The sequence below is a fragment of the Grus americana genome, chromosome 4, assembly GCF_028858705.1.
Source record: "Grus americana isolate bGruAme1 chromosome 4, bGruAme1.mat, whole genome shotgun sequence".
Taxonomy (NCBI): domain Eukaryota; kingdom Metazoa; phylum Chordata; class Aves; order Gruiformes; family Gruidae; genus Grus; species Grus americana.
In genome coordinates, this window is record NC_072855.1 from 44,794,401 (window position 1) to 44,809,080 (window position 14,680).

The 14,680-nt window shown below is 35.3% G+C and overlaps 1 protein-coding gene across 2 annotated transcripts in view; it reads left to right on the forward strand.

The window, feature by feature from the left end:
• FSTL5 (follistatin like 5) overlaps window positions 1-12,603 on the forward strand; it is a 321,062-nt gene extending 308,459 nt beyond the window's left edge. For both annotated transcript variants that reach the window (XM_054825507.1, XM_054825508.1), the window contains one exon: window positions 10,171-12,603. In XM_054825507.1, coding sequence (XP_054681482.1) covers window positions 10,171-10,873 — 703 coding nt within the window. In that variant the 3' untranslated portion in view covers window positions 10,874-12,603. The remainder of the gene's footprint in view (window positions 1-10,170) is intronic.
• The last annotated feature ends 2,077 nt before the right edge of the window (window positions 12,604-14,680 follow it).

The following is a 14,680-nucleotide window of genomic DNA, read 5'->3' on the forward strand; positions in this document are numbered from 1 at the left end:
ACCTAGCAGGAGCAATGGCTACTCTGGAAGGAGTTTTATTGTTGATCATGATGTTATATGGTATGGAACATCCCTTTGGTCAGTTGGGGTCAGCTGTCGCAGCTGTGTCACCTCCCAACCTCTTGCCCATCTCCAGCCTACTCACAGGTAGGGCAGAGTGAGAAATAGAGAAGGCATCGATGCTGTGCAAACACTGCTCAGCAATAACTAAAGCATTGGTGGGTTATCAACACTTTTGTTCACAAGTCTTAAACACAGCACCATACAGGCTGGTATGAAAAAAATTAACTCCATCCCAGCCAAACCCAATATACTACTCATACAGAAAGTGCTGTAGAGTTGCTAAGTATTATTATTATTCCTATTTCTCTTAACTGTTTATCACAGTATATGGCTGAAACTGTTGAAGATCTGGGATTAAAATCTTTATTATTCATTCATATGGAGTGAGTGAAGAAAGAAACAAAGATTTCACAGTTCTAGCATGTACTGCAGTTGGAGTGATATGCCCACAGGCTGCAGATTCCCACTTGCATTAACTGTGAAATAAATTATTGGAAATGTGAAGATTTGCTCTCATATCTTGCAGGCTTGAGTTGCACAGGATCCCAATATACACTCTGACAAATGCCTTTATATGCTGTCTGATATTGTGCATGATTTCACTGCATAGAAGAGACATGAGGGTTGAGATTCTCATAAATATTAATCAGGGATTAATGAACAGTGGGAGGCTTCTGCATATCAATCTATATGAGAGGAAACTTTGCATTAAATACACTACCATATGTCTATAAATCATTTGGGAAAAGAGACAGTACTCTCAAGTATCACTTGTTGTTTTCCAACAGTCTGATCATAAAACCCAGGCTAACATTACATAGGCAACAGACAGAATTTCATTGCATGATTATGAATGGCTGTATGTTTTTAATCCTTTTAGAAAACTAAGTGCTTTTGAAAAGTTATAAGATTATGGTAGCTTTGGGGCTTGAGTTCAGCTATCCACAGAACAGAATGAAACATAGAGTAGTAGTGCATACTTCTTTACTCAGATTTAATAGCTTTGCTTACTTTGGATGGAAAACAAAAATACGATAGTGAAAGCTCAGCCCATGCACTTGCTGATTTGGTTTACTGAGACCTCCAACAAAAGTCTCTACTAATATGAATTTTGTGAAGTGTCCCTGTTACACCGGGCCTATAGGTACCACTGCAGGGCAATATTTTGTTACAGCTCTGGTAAATCATCATCTTTTATTATATACAGCTTTTGTGGGTCCTCCAATCTACTAACCTGCGTAATCCAAAGCTGCCTTTAACCTTAGTGACTTGCAATACTCTTTTCTAACAAATTTGGAAAGTACTGGTTTTTTACAGTTGCTCTTGCCTGCTCATCAGAAAGATGAAGGCCAACCTGGCAATGAAAACAGGGTTAATAATCTGACACTGGCATGTTGGGAAGGTTCTTAATACTGGAAGGAGGGGAAGTACAGACAGATTCACCCGGTGGTTAGAAGGCAGCGATCTGGTTATTGGACAGTGAGCTAAAATTTATTTGCAACTGGTCATTGCTATGTGCAAGCGAGTAACTGTTCTGAAGCAGGTCTCCGTGATCTATCACTGTTCCTCCAACCTATCCACCATGATGATCTACATTTAGATCAATAAACCTCAAAGGAATGACCATCCCAGCCTTAGAACATCTTTCTTCCCAAGTGAAATTATAGCTGTTGTAGTTGTATAGTTGTAACATTATACAAGCAAGTCACAAACTTCCTGAATTAACAGCCCAATGTGTTGTCAAGGGAATATTTATTTTGAAGATGTGCGTGTGTATTTGTAATTTGTAATGTGTAATTTGTGTGTGTGTAATTGTAAAAGTTATTAGTAACTCATATGTGAAATTCACAATTAATTAAGACTGGAAAGAGTGCAAGATTAATTTAAAAAAAAAAAAAACACATCTTTTTTTCTACACAGTGGGTGTAAAAGTGTCATCTAAACCTCAGGCCTCCAGAAAGACACATTCCTCCGCATACCACTTTGTGTGTGTGTGTGTGTGTGTGTGTGCGCGCATATGAGGGAAGGTATTGTGTCAAATCACAATTAATTTCATGAGATGTGAAAACACTTGGCTGCTTCTTAAAATCTCAGCATCAAATGACTTAGTATAACATTAAATCTGCTGATTTTGATTGTGTGAACAAAGCAAAAAAAATTTGAAGTTTCATATATTCAGAAGCTAGAAGAGACCACAAGAATATACTCTTTGACTTTCTGTATATAACATAAATTTTAAACATTTCAAATAGTCATCCAGAGAGTCAGATAATTAATCTGATATTTCTAATCAACATCTACTTGGGTTTGGCCAAATCTTCCAAAAAGAGCATGATCTCTACCTGGAGATTCCCATCTAAGAAAATTCATCCTCTGTGGTAGTTTGTTACAATGGTTCATTGTCCCCATTGTTAGAAAAAAAAAAAAAAAGACCTATTTCTAATTTAAATTTGACTTGTTTCAGTCTGCAATCATTACTATAATTCCACTGTGAAATTAAAGACAACATCACTAAACAGTATGTTCTCTCCATTCAGGTATATATATGTTGTAAATAAGTCATCTCAATGATAATTTTCATAAGCTAAATACATTGTACTCTCTCAGACTCTTGCTTAAAAACATTGTCTCCATCCCTCAAATAATTTTCAGATTTTTTCTTGCCCCTAATTTTTTAATATTCCTTTTTAGAAGGTCAGAAATAAAACAACATAAATCAATCTTAATTTGGTCTCCCCAACATAGAACATAGGTGTGAGACTGTTGCATTATTCTTACTCAGGTCTCTCTGTATATTCCTCCAAGGACTGTACAAGGGCTTTTGGGTCCTTTTTTTTTCTTTTCTTTTTCTTTTTCTTTTTTTTGACTCATTAGGCTCAGATCTCATACTGACCTGCGTGCTATGATCCTTAAATCCCTTCATAGTGGCTACTTTTCAGGATATTGTTCTATATGCATATCCTGCATTCCTCATTCACATGTAAAGTTGCTTGACTTTATGCTTGGCTACATTTGAATACATTTTGGTTAAATGAGCAACTTACTATTATAATGACTTTCCTGTCATTATTTACCACTTTAGTGTCATGGACACATATTTACATCCAAATTGCCTGTGAAAATTTTGTGAAGTATCAGATTTTGTACCAAGCAGAAGCAAAACTTCCCTGCAAAATGATGATTCTGCATTGACAACTACTTTTTATTGCAGAGAAATTATTTTTCTTTCAGGTATGAGTTTTTATTCCAAGAAAGGTATGCCCTCCTGATATTCAGTTACCTTGAGCAAGGTTTTCTAATAAAAAATTAAATTAGGTTTGTCTGACAAAGTTCATTTTTCCATAAACCCATGTTGACTGCATTATGTTCATGTTTTTCTGAAGTTGGTTCTCATATCATCTATTTTATTATTTCCCTGGGATATGTATCAAGCTATTCAGCTTAGCTGGGATACCTGGCTTTATCTTATGAATATTTCAACAATCTTAATCTAGACTTTCCAAATTTTCCTGTTATTCTGAGATTTATTAAAATGTTAAAAGCTAGTCTTTCAAAATTATCAGGAACAAATTATCTAACCTGACAGATACATGTTCCTATAAAAAACCCCCGTTTATCCTCTTCCTCAGTTGCTAGTAGCCTAGAAAATATTTCCTCATCTGTAGGTAACAAAAGTATAATTTATCATTCTTTGAAGTCTTTTTGCTATACCAGACATGGAATCCTTAGCTTTCCTTATCAGTTTGCTTCACTTCCCCCTTTTCCCTTCTGTATCTTCCCTCTAGAGCTTCTATTTTTCCCTCCTTATGCCTCTGCCTAGCAATTCTCATAGACTAAGAATCAGCCACACAAACCTCACAGGCACATGAACAAACAGACCTCTCTCTTGATTTGTTCTGCTTCTCAAAATGCCAGCCACACAGCTCTCACTGAGACAGGCAGACAAACAAATACATCAAACACACAGCTTGCCAAATCCTTTTACATCCAAGAAGATTGGCAGCTTTGAAACTATTTTTTTGCCTCCCCACTTCTTTTTCATCTCTATTATTGGGCTGTTTGGGTATTTATGTCTCTGTCCAGCTTTACTGAATTTTAATTGGGGCATTGAAAAGTTACAGGCAATATGACAGGCTGAGAAAGAATTGTTTGAACCATAGTATTGATAAAATCCTAGTAGTTCTCATAGATTTTGGCAGCCATAGTTCTGGTTCTGGGGAAGGGCAGGTCCTTTGTGAAGGTTTACCAGATTCCCACTTTGGATCTTCTCTCCCACCCAGGTCCAAAGTTCTGTCTAATTTTAATATTCACACATATTAATTTGACAAAGTAATTTCCTATATTCTTACTCAAAAGGATATATGTGTACTTGCTCCCATCTGTCTTTTTTGGACCTCAGTTGCAATGGTAGCCTGCAGAATCATCAGTTAGAAACCATGGTGGACCTCAGATAACCTGTATTTTCACCCAGACTTTGCCAATGGATCGTTATGTAGCCTTAGGCAAGTCATTCAGCTGCTTTCTTCATTCACTGTAATATTTGTAAAGTGCTTTGAAATCAGTAAGTAAAAACTGCTATGTAAATTTATTGTATTATTCTGCTCACATAGCTGATCTTTTAGTGTACTCACCTCCAAAAACATTACCTTCTAGGCTAACATTACATCTGTGTCTGAAGGAGTGGGTTTTTAAAGTTTGAACTAGAGAACATTACAAAGGAAAAAGTCTTTAGCATGTTAACATTACAAGAAAGTAGTGTTATATTTTTCCTAAGATACATTGTAAATGGGTATTCGGGTATCGCTGATTATCAGAATATATATGATTAGCTGCTGCAGCAGGAGATTATAAAATCAAGTATCTTAATAGCTCCAGAGCAATGGACAGTAGATCTTGTAAGTGCAACAAATACAGCATCAGGATAAGGTTGTTGCAATCCTGAAGCCAGTTTCTTTAGTTTTCAGGTAAACTCAATTACCAAAGCTGAAGACACTATTTAAATTGCAAGAACAATCTATCCAAGATACTGTAAGCCTTTTACTTGTGCCTTTTGGACTGGGAACTAAACATTACAAAGAGATAAATAAAGCTGCCCAAGGAACTAGAATACTTTGGAAAGTTGTGGTTCAAATACGTGAGACATGATATGTTATCAGCTGGTTTATGTTTTAAAATGTTTGCTGATTTGCTCTAGAATAAGGATGTGGTTAACCCTGAAGATCTGGCATCCCTTGCCGTAGACAAAAATCCTTTTTTTTGAAATCTACCTGTGCTAGTGGGAAAGTTTATACCCACATCCTGCTCTGGCTCCTAAACTATTTCATTCATACCAACTGGATTAATCAACAGACACTATTTAAAGCATTTAAATGACTGCACAACAACTACAGTCAACTTAATGGCATGCATTAGGGAATGCTTATGCAAACCTCTTAGCTGGCAGAATTTAGGGAATTCGTCTGGCAGAAGGTACCAACAGCTAAAACTGGAGCACAAAACAATGGCAGCATCTTTGTCCATGGGAAAAGCTAGCTGTTGAGTGTGAGTCTTTCCACGCCTTCAATTGATGTAACGTTTAGGGAAGGTGTGTAAGATATCTTATCTTCAATTTTAACTTTAGAGAATTTCTTCACTGTTTTGGTAATCAAGGGGTTTATGCAACCAAAGTTAACATAAGCTTAGTGTACCTGTGGTTCAAAGACGTATTATGCTGGGAATAATATTTGAGAAGTAAAGATTAATAACTTACATATTCCTCTTGAAATCAATGACATTTGAATGCAAAAATATCACATAAATTGGTCATTAACACTGCTTAATCAAGTAGTCATAAGTAAGGCAGATTTCTTTGAATCAAACTGATTTAAAGCCTTCATTTTAATCGTGATTTAAATCAGCAAGGAAGAATTGCTGATTTAGATAATTGATGCTAATCTTGTGTTGCATTTGTATTTTACTTCAGAAAGAAAGGGTCATTTTCATCAGCTGGAATAATCTTTAAAATAAATAGATTTTCAAGCAGCACAAAGATTTCCTCTTCTTTTTGCTTTGTCAGGTTGATATGTTACATATGGAAACAATTGTTTAATATATATTTATCTAGATTTTCAAATTTGTTTTGTGGTAGAAAATGGTTAAAAATGCTTTCTTTTTTTTTAATTACTTGTGTTTACTCTCCAGTGGGATAGAAACTAGACTGCAGCTCAAAACCCACAAAAGTCTTTTTCCTGAGTTAAATATCATGAAATATGATGGACACACATATACAATAAAGTTTATCAAATATGTTTGAATGTTAAATGACTGCTTACAGAACACAATTTTTAACTATGTTTAATCCGATTTCTGAACACAATAGGCCAAACTTTCAAAAGTATTCATATATTTAATCATATAGATGGTGTCTGATAGGATTTTCACAATCACATAATTGCCTTTGTATAGGTTTATGTATATCTAAAAATGTCACTTGGATATAAGCCTGTGTTTTAAGTACTTACATAAGTTAAAACCAGCTTTGTCAGAGCCTTTTCTTTCTCTTTTAAATAAGATTTCCTATTCTCCATTATTTTGTATTGGTAGACTGGAAGAGAAAAATAATGGTTTCAAAGTCAGCTTACCAAACTCAAACAAAAAAGTTTTCTTTGTTTTTGCTATTGCAATTGAGATCAAAAGTAATTAAAGCAAAAAATGTCTGCACTCTGTACTTACATTAAAATAGATGAAATCATGCTGTAATAGCTGAAAATAAAGTATTTAATATATTCAGTACCTGCCATCACGTTGACCTAAAATAATATATTTTCCCTTGCCTTTGCATACCTTTAAACTCGTTAAAATAATGAGAATTGAAAAGGGTTCATGAGCATTATATTTATTTTTTAATTTATGCAAATGACATCACTGATAGGTTTTTCTTTTAAGACAGATATTCATAAACTTAAATGTAATTTAAGCACATTTTAAAATTTTAAAAATCATATCGAATAGAAGCAGACCTACGTGAAAAATCCATTTTTATTTGAATATAATAAATTTTTACCTATTACCTCAGAGGTCAAGTAATTTTAGTATATTCCTAATATTCACCAATTTGTGTTATTGAATTTGTCTTCCCAGAATTATATAGAATGTCCTGGTTCTGGCTAGGATAGAGTTAATTTTCCCAAGGAGCCAGGAGAGGTGAGCCAAGCTGGCCAGGGGGCTATTGTATACCATGCGATGTCATGCTCCCCATAAAAAGGGGCCTAGTAGGGGAGGGGCGGGTTCGGCGTGGCTGCAGGACGGGCTGAGCGTGGGCTGGGTGTCCGGTCGGTTGTTGGATCGTTAAGTTGCGTTCTGTTATCACCCCTTGTGAACATTCAGTTATCAGTACTGCTGTTGTTGTTGCTCTCTCCCTGGCTGTCCCAGTGAACTGTCCTCATCCCAACCCACGGGGTTTTGCCTTCATCTACCCCATTCTCCTCCCCATCCCCAGCTGCGGCTGGGGCTAAACCACGTCAATAGGTTAACTCACTTTTAAACAAATTTCTCCATGCTTGGATTAACCAGTGTAATTTTTGTCCCCTGTGTTACACCGTTCCATAATAATCACAGTGTCTCCCACGTATCCAGTTTCTCCCTCTAAACATGCAATACTCTTGCATGTACCAGCCATCTTCTTGCACAGCAATGTTCCTTCTTTAAGTTTTCTAAGCTGCCACCTGGACATGCTGAATCTAAGCCATATGATGAATTCCTGCTGAGTTCACCCCACACTTCCCTCTGCAGGAGCGTGGTTATTCTCCAGTCAGCCACCGCTCTGCATCACATGAGCACACACACCCCCCCCGTGACAACCTCTGCTCCTCGGATGTGCCTAATGGATTCCAAAGCAGTAACACTGCAGTCAGGCAGGGAGGAAGAAAGAGTGGTCTGGGTGTAATTACATGAACCTAATTGTATTAAAAATAGGGCTGAAGATTGATTATACACAATAAACTCGGCAGGTCAGGAAGTTTGGCTGAGTTTATATTGTGCATAATATTACCGCTAACATAACTTTCTGTATTTGTTGCTTTTCTGTTTTCTGATTGTTTTAGTGTTTGATTTAGCAATCCAGATATTTCAGTTTTGTTTTGTATTTGATATTAATAATGAAACCAGCAGTGATGACAATGTCTAACCCTCAGTCATTTGTCATCCAGAAAAAAGGTGCATTGGGTTTTTGGTTATTGCTTTGCAGGAGTAAAGATTAAGTAGCAGATATGTGTAAGTCATTTTCCAGAATGTTGTGAATGCTCTTGGAGAGTTCACTGATTGTTGCTTTACACTGGAGGCTGTTATGTAAAAGACAATCAGTAAGCTAATTCTATTGTCCTTTTCTAACCACTGTTCATGTGTGCAACATTGGTTATTTAACACTGAGGTATACCATAAACATTTGAAATGTCAGAATGTTGCTTGCTAGTTAACCTCTTCTATTACAGGATGATTCTTACATAATACAGTACAAGTTTGTTTCTCGTGACCAAAAAATGCTTACTACATAATAATGGAATCAGGAATCAACAACTTTATGCCTGCCCAAAAAGATTAAGAAAAGGATAATATTAGATGGACAGAACAGCTAAAAATCAAATTCTGTCTAGTCTTCCTCTATGACAGAGCAACAGACCTTGTGAACAGAAAAGTAGCAAGAATTGTCAAGGTATCTCGACATAACTTTTGTAAAGACTCACTCACCCTTTTTCTAACCAAGACAATTTAATTCAGATTACATATATTTATAAGTGGTTGAATAATCAAAGACAAAAGTGATCTCGTAATCAGCTCAACTCCTAATCACAGGCAGTCTGATTCACATTGGCCCTTCTTTGGGTGGGAATTGGACCAAATGAAATCCAGAGGTCCCTTCTGATTGAGATAATTCTATAGTTCTGTGATCCTATAATACTAAAGCAGTATGCAAGGATTTTGGCATTTGGGGCTAAAATTAAGAATGTTCTTACTGATTCAGTAGGAAGTGCAAACATAATGCACCCTGTTTTACACTGGAGGAACTGACTGAACAGTGTCCTGAAACCTTTTTGCCTGTTACTTTGGTGGTTCACTGATTAGTAAATATATTGGGGTTGCAAAGTATAGTGTGAAAATTTTGTGCTATTGTCAACTCAATTGTTGGAATGTTCTGGCTGTCATAGTGCTTTATATCAACAGGATGTGAAAGTTATTTTTAGATTATATGTCAGCACATGGCTTCATTCTTAGGATCAAAGATTTAGAGGAAAAGAATGTTATGTTAAGAAATGTACCAATTGAAAAAAAGTGCTGTGAAAGCTGCTTAGATTATAAGCAAAACTAATATACTTTCACATGACTCCATAATATTTAGATCATTGGTTTTTACGTATATAATCAAATGATTGCACAGCCTGAACTTCTATGTTAACATGAGAGAATAGTCATATAGTTTATATTTAAAATGTTATAAACTTTCGGCTGTAGGATTTTAAAGTTTAACCATATTATTCATGTTCAGCGAAAATTCCTTGATGTATGGAAAAACATAAAGGGTCATTTAAATTGTAAAAAATATGGGGCTTGGATAGTTGGGAGGCATAAACCTAAAGCCTTTTATGATACCCATTTCTACTGAATTAAAATGAGGAAGATTCAGGTAATTATCTGAATAACAATGAGTGCTGGATTAAGTTGATGTTCCCAAGGAAGCTGAAGAACTATATGAAGTGAATTAAAATATGCGGGATGTACTATCTATTGATATTTAATCTTTTTCTCCTTCCTGGCTTTTGTAAAAGTTATAACTGAATAGATATGCATAATGTTTACCTTTTCCCTTATGTCAGTAGGAAAAACCACTTTTCTCATTAATCAGATAAATGGTTTTTAGGCTTTTTATTTGAGGCACTCTAAATTACAACTGCAAGAATACTAAAAATTAAATATTATAAACTGCTTAATATCTGAAACATCTAAAGCTGAGATATATAGGACTACGTTGCTGCACATATTAACTCATCTACTTTGCTTATAATGGCTTTCCCCATTTGTACATAATGCACACAATAGCTCTAACTTTCTTTGATTTTGTGCTTTTCCTTCCAGGTTTGGATTTATTCTTCATAAGGATGAGCCTGTGCTCCAGAAAATTGATCTAGAAACTATGTCGTACATCAAGACAATTAATTTAAAGGATTATAATTGCATTCCTCAGTCACTGGCTTATACTCATCTTGGAGGATATTTTTTTATCTTCTGTAAGCCTGATAGCACTGGGGCTGTCCTACCACAGCTCGTAGTGGATAGCGTTACCGATTCTGTGATTGGATACAATGGTGACGTAACAGGCACACCACATATCTCTCCAGACGGACACTACCTTGTCAGCATTGACGATGCAAAAGGTCTCATGAGGATCCAGTCCATAACAATGAGAGGAGAAATACAGGATGCATTTGACATTCACACTAATTTGCACATATCTGATGTAGCTTTTCAGCCATCATTCACTGAAGCTCATCAATACAATGTCTACTGTAGCTCCAGCACACAAACTGATGTTCTCTTCGTGGAGCTCTCTTCTGGCAAGGTTAAGATGGTGAAGAGTCTGAAGGAGCCTGTCAAGGCAGGCGAATGGCCTTGGAACAGTAAGAACCGTCTTATAAAAGACAGTGGCCTTTTTGGTCAGTATCTCATGACCCCTTCCAAGGAATCTCTGTTTATCCTGGATGGACGGCTCAATAAGTTAAATTGTGAAATCACTGAAGTTGAGAGGGGCAACACAGTAATTTGGGTTGGAGAGGCATAAGGATCTCTGTTAGATATTTACCGAATTAATAGTTTTACAGTACATTGCACTTAAATTACACCATTCTTCAAATTTACACAATTTTCATTTTAAATTGTTAGACCCTTCTGTACCTGTTATTTCTTTGGCTTGAACACAGTTTGACTCAATTTCCACATAAAAATTACTAAAACAACAGCTATTTGATAATGGTACTTCTTATTAATTATCAGCTGAGACTGTATTGTTTGTCTGAAATTACTAAATATTGAAATTGATGATAAATATCATACATTATTTTAAAGGAATTAGAATAAAAACCACAAAAAGCTTCAGGGAATTTAATATGATACTTTGCATTTGTAAATGAAAGACTTAAATATGATTCAAATTTTGGTTTGGTTTGCTTCAGACACAAAATAAGAGCTGTTGTACAACCTTTGACTCCTTAAACTGAAATGTTACGTCCTGTTCTGTCCAGTCCACTGTTAAATCTTTTTGTGCCTTGAAGCGAAAGTCTCACATGAAAGGTAAAGCATAGAAATTGTCTAATTTATTCCCACTGTGGCTACAGGATTGCTTGCCATTGGAAAGAAACTTTTGGTATCAAATTTCTAGTCTCAACTTGTGGAACATACATAGACAAAAAAAGCAGAAATTATATTTGCAGTGTTTTCCGATCACTGCAGTTTGAGGAGTTTATTTTTATGGTGAGTCTTAGTTGAGAGAGCTACTTGCAGAAGCTTAACCTTTTTTTAGAAAAAAAACAGATAGTAGGTTTTGCAGCTATCACAGGGTTTCATCAGCAAGGAGTTTCAGTTCTACTAAAGAGAAACATTGCACTTATCTTTTCAGAGTAAACCACATTCTAAAAACCTGGTATCACAAAGCTTCACTTATATTGTTGAGAAATCTGTTATTTAAAAACAAACAAACAAAAATGCATTTTAAGAAACAGAAAATGCAAAGAACTGAAGTCTACAACCAGTAGATAACATTTTTGCTTATGCATTGTATCATTGATCCATATTTGTTAAACCATTGGGTTAGCTCAACAGGTTTTCTATTCCATGCATCCAATTGGATTAGTGCTAATAACAAACAAACAAACAACAAAAAACTTTGTATTTTTTATAGTTTGTTTACTTAGAATTCTAATATTAACAATGGTTAAACATGTAAATGGGAACAATAGGATTCCCAGAAGCAGAATAACAAGTCAGTAGGATCAGAAAGCCAGCAGTAAACAACTATCCAGACTTAGAGCAATGACTTAAAAGTTTGGGAGTATTTTTATTTTTATTATGTTTTTGCTAAAGAATGCTTATAAGCTCTTAAACTGACCTCCATTTACTGAAGGCAATCAGAAAAAAATATCTTTTTTTAAACAAAATTTTACTGCAATTTAGATTGTGTAAAATTGCTTAGAAATCTGGAATTTTCTAGCATTATACTGTTGTGTGCATTTAGCATCCTGCCCTGTGTGGTACAGTAGATCTCTCTTTAGCTTGAGCAAACCTCCTGGTAGGTAGATTTAACTAAGATAAGAGTCTGCTTACATTTCTAGCTACGGAATCTGTTTTCCTTTTCAACAACTTTTCTCCATTGTGAACGAACAAGAATCATGTAAACTGTTACTTATTTGCAGTAGTCTGTCTCATGCATTGTTATTCTGTAACTTACATCACGTGAATGTTCTGTATGTAGAAAATGCTTGACAAAAGAAGAATAAACCCCATAAATTTTAAACAGTCCTGACTTTGGTGAATGCTCCGATGTAGCCACGCTGAAGTGGCATGTAAGACATACTTTATTTGAAAGCAAGGTAGGAGGAAGTTTATCTGCCTATTATTTTATATCTAAAAGGCATATATATATATATAAAATATACACTGTGAAAAGAAAACTTTTTAGAAGAGCTTAACTAACTGGAAAAGGTTTTGTTTTGGCTGCTACAAAGAAAACCTCATCTACTAATCAATTAGGCACAGAGTAATTAGAGTATAGACAGATGTCTATTCTCATGCCTAGCCTCTGGAGCCAAAACCCTCTAGTCCAGAAGCTGTACAAACATATAAGCCCAAGCCAAGAAGCATGCACTCCAGTAGCACAGCTAAACAACTCCCTATCCAGTCTGCTCAGTGTGGGTGGATTGTGCATTTACTTTGTCCTCTCCTTGCCTTACCACTAACATTAGAGATGAGAATTTAATCCCATGACGATAGTGAGATTTCTTTGACAATGAAAGCTGTCCTGTGTTGTGCATGATCCCTTACAATCTCTATCAAAGTCCAAGTCAGTTGTCAATTTTGGCAGCATCTTACTTTTTTTATATTAGCAATATTTGGCAATTGGAGAAGCTTTAAAACTTGAATAAACTATGTTGCTCATTATATGAAACAGGACATCAAAATGTCTACCAATAAACTTAACAGATTTGACTATGTCAATAGTATTATAGTAATTTGTATAGTATAGAAACTGTCCCAGTCAGTTCAGAATTGTTTGAAACCCGTTTCTCTGTTCCCACCCTGAGAATATCTCTGACTCTCACTAAAGTAGTTTAGTAAAGGGTTATTGTCAGTTCCCTGTATTTTGTTTAGATAGTCCAGTGTAATAGCTCAAAGACCACGGTTTGTTTCTTTGCCATTGTTATGGAACTGAAACAGGTTTCTGGTGTCCAGGAGTTATTTGATCCCATTAAATAAATGAAAAATCAAACACCGTATTCAGTGTTTCACATTTCCCCTAATATGAACCCCAATGTAACAACAGTTGAGTTTGAATCCTGTCTTTCCTAATTGCTGTTGGAAGCAGAGGCAATGAATGCCTCTCTTAATTTCTGGTAAGCACTCATATTTTATTTCACAGGCTGTTACAAATTTTAAAGATTTAGGATTTTCTTATGGAAGTACATTAGAGAAAAGTAGTGGAAGACAATGGAACTGTAATGGAAGAAGCCAAATGTACATGACGACCAAGATCTGTTACAGCTGCTGAAAGTTACTACTATGTTCCTGTGAGCTAATGAATTTGAGAAGTGCATGTGAGGACAAGATGGAGTGCTCTTCACCAGAGATTGTGATGACAGAGCTGCTTTTCCTAAGGTATTAAAAAAATATATTATTTATGAGACATGGAGAATAGGCTCTGTCAGGCTATTTTAAGAGTCACCAAAGGAAAGAAAAAGTGGTGCCAAAGTAAAAAAAAAAATATTACTTTTCCCTTCAGTTTGGCAGTAGCCACTTTTAATAGTCCATGCCCGAAAGTATCTCTAAGACTACTATTCCATACTGATAAATAGCTAGTTATTTACTGCACTACTGTATGTACATCAATCAATATGGATGAGGGATTAAAACCAGAGATTTTTTTTTTTTTAAAGTTTCTCTTTTATAGGTAGAGAATTTTATGATCTTGCAATTTTTCACTTTTTGCATGTGGTCCAGAGTATCATCATCTGTCTTCATTTAAGTACTTTCTGACTGCTTGGTTTATACTATCAAGTTGTGAGAGATTGTTAGTTAAGCAACTACATGAATAGGTAAACCGAGCTCAGAACAACCACTTCAGTGCATTTAATTACATTTCCCATAAACAAATTATTTCAAACATCTAGACATATTGTGCCAAAGAGTTCATAATTTCAAAAATAAAATGTCTTTGCAAATAGGAAAGAAATATATCTTTATAAAGAAATATGTCTTTAAAAACTTCACTGTAAAAATAATGAAGTTTTAAAGAACTCTACATATTTTTGTAAGTGATATCAATGAGGTTAAAAGTGTCATTTTGAGTTTTTACTGAGCCTCCTGCTCACACTGTATC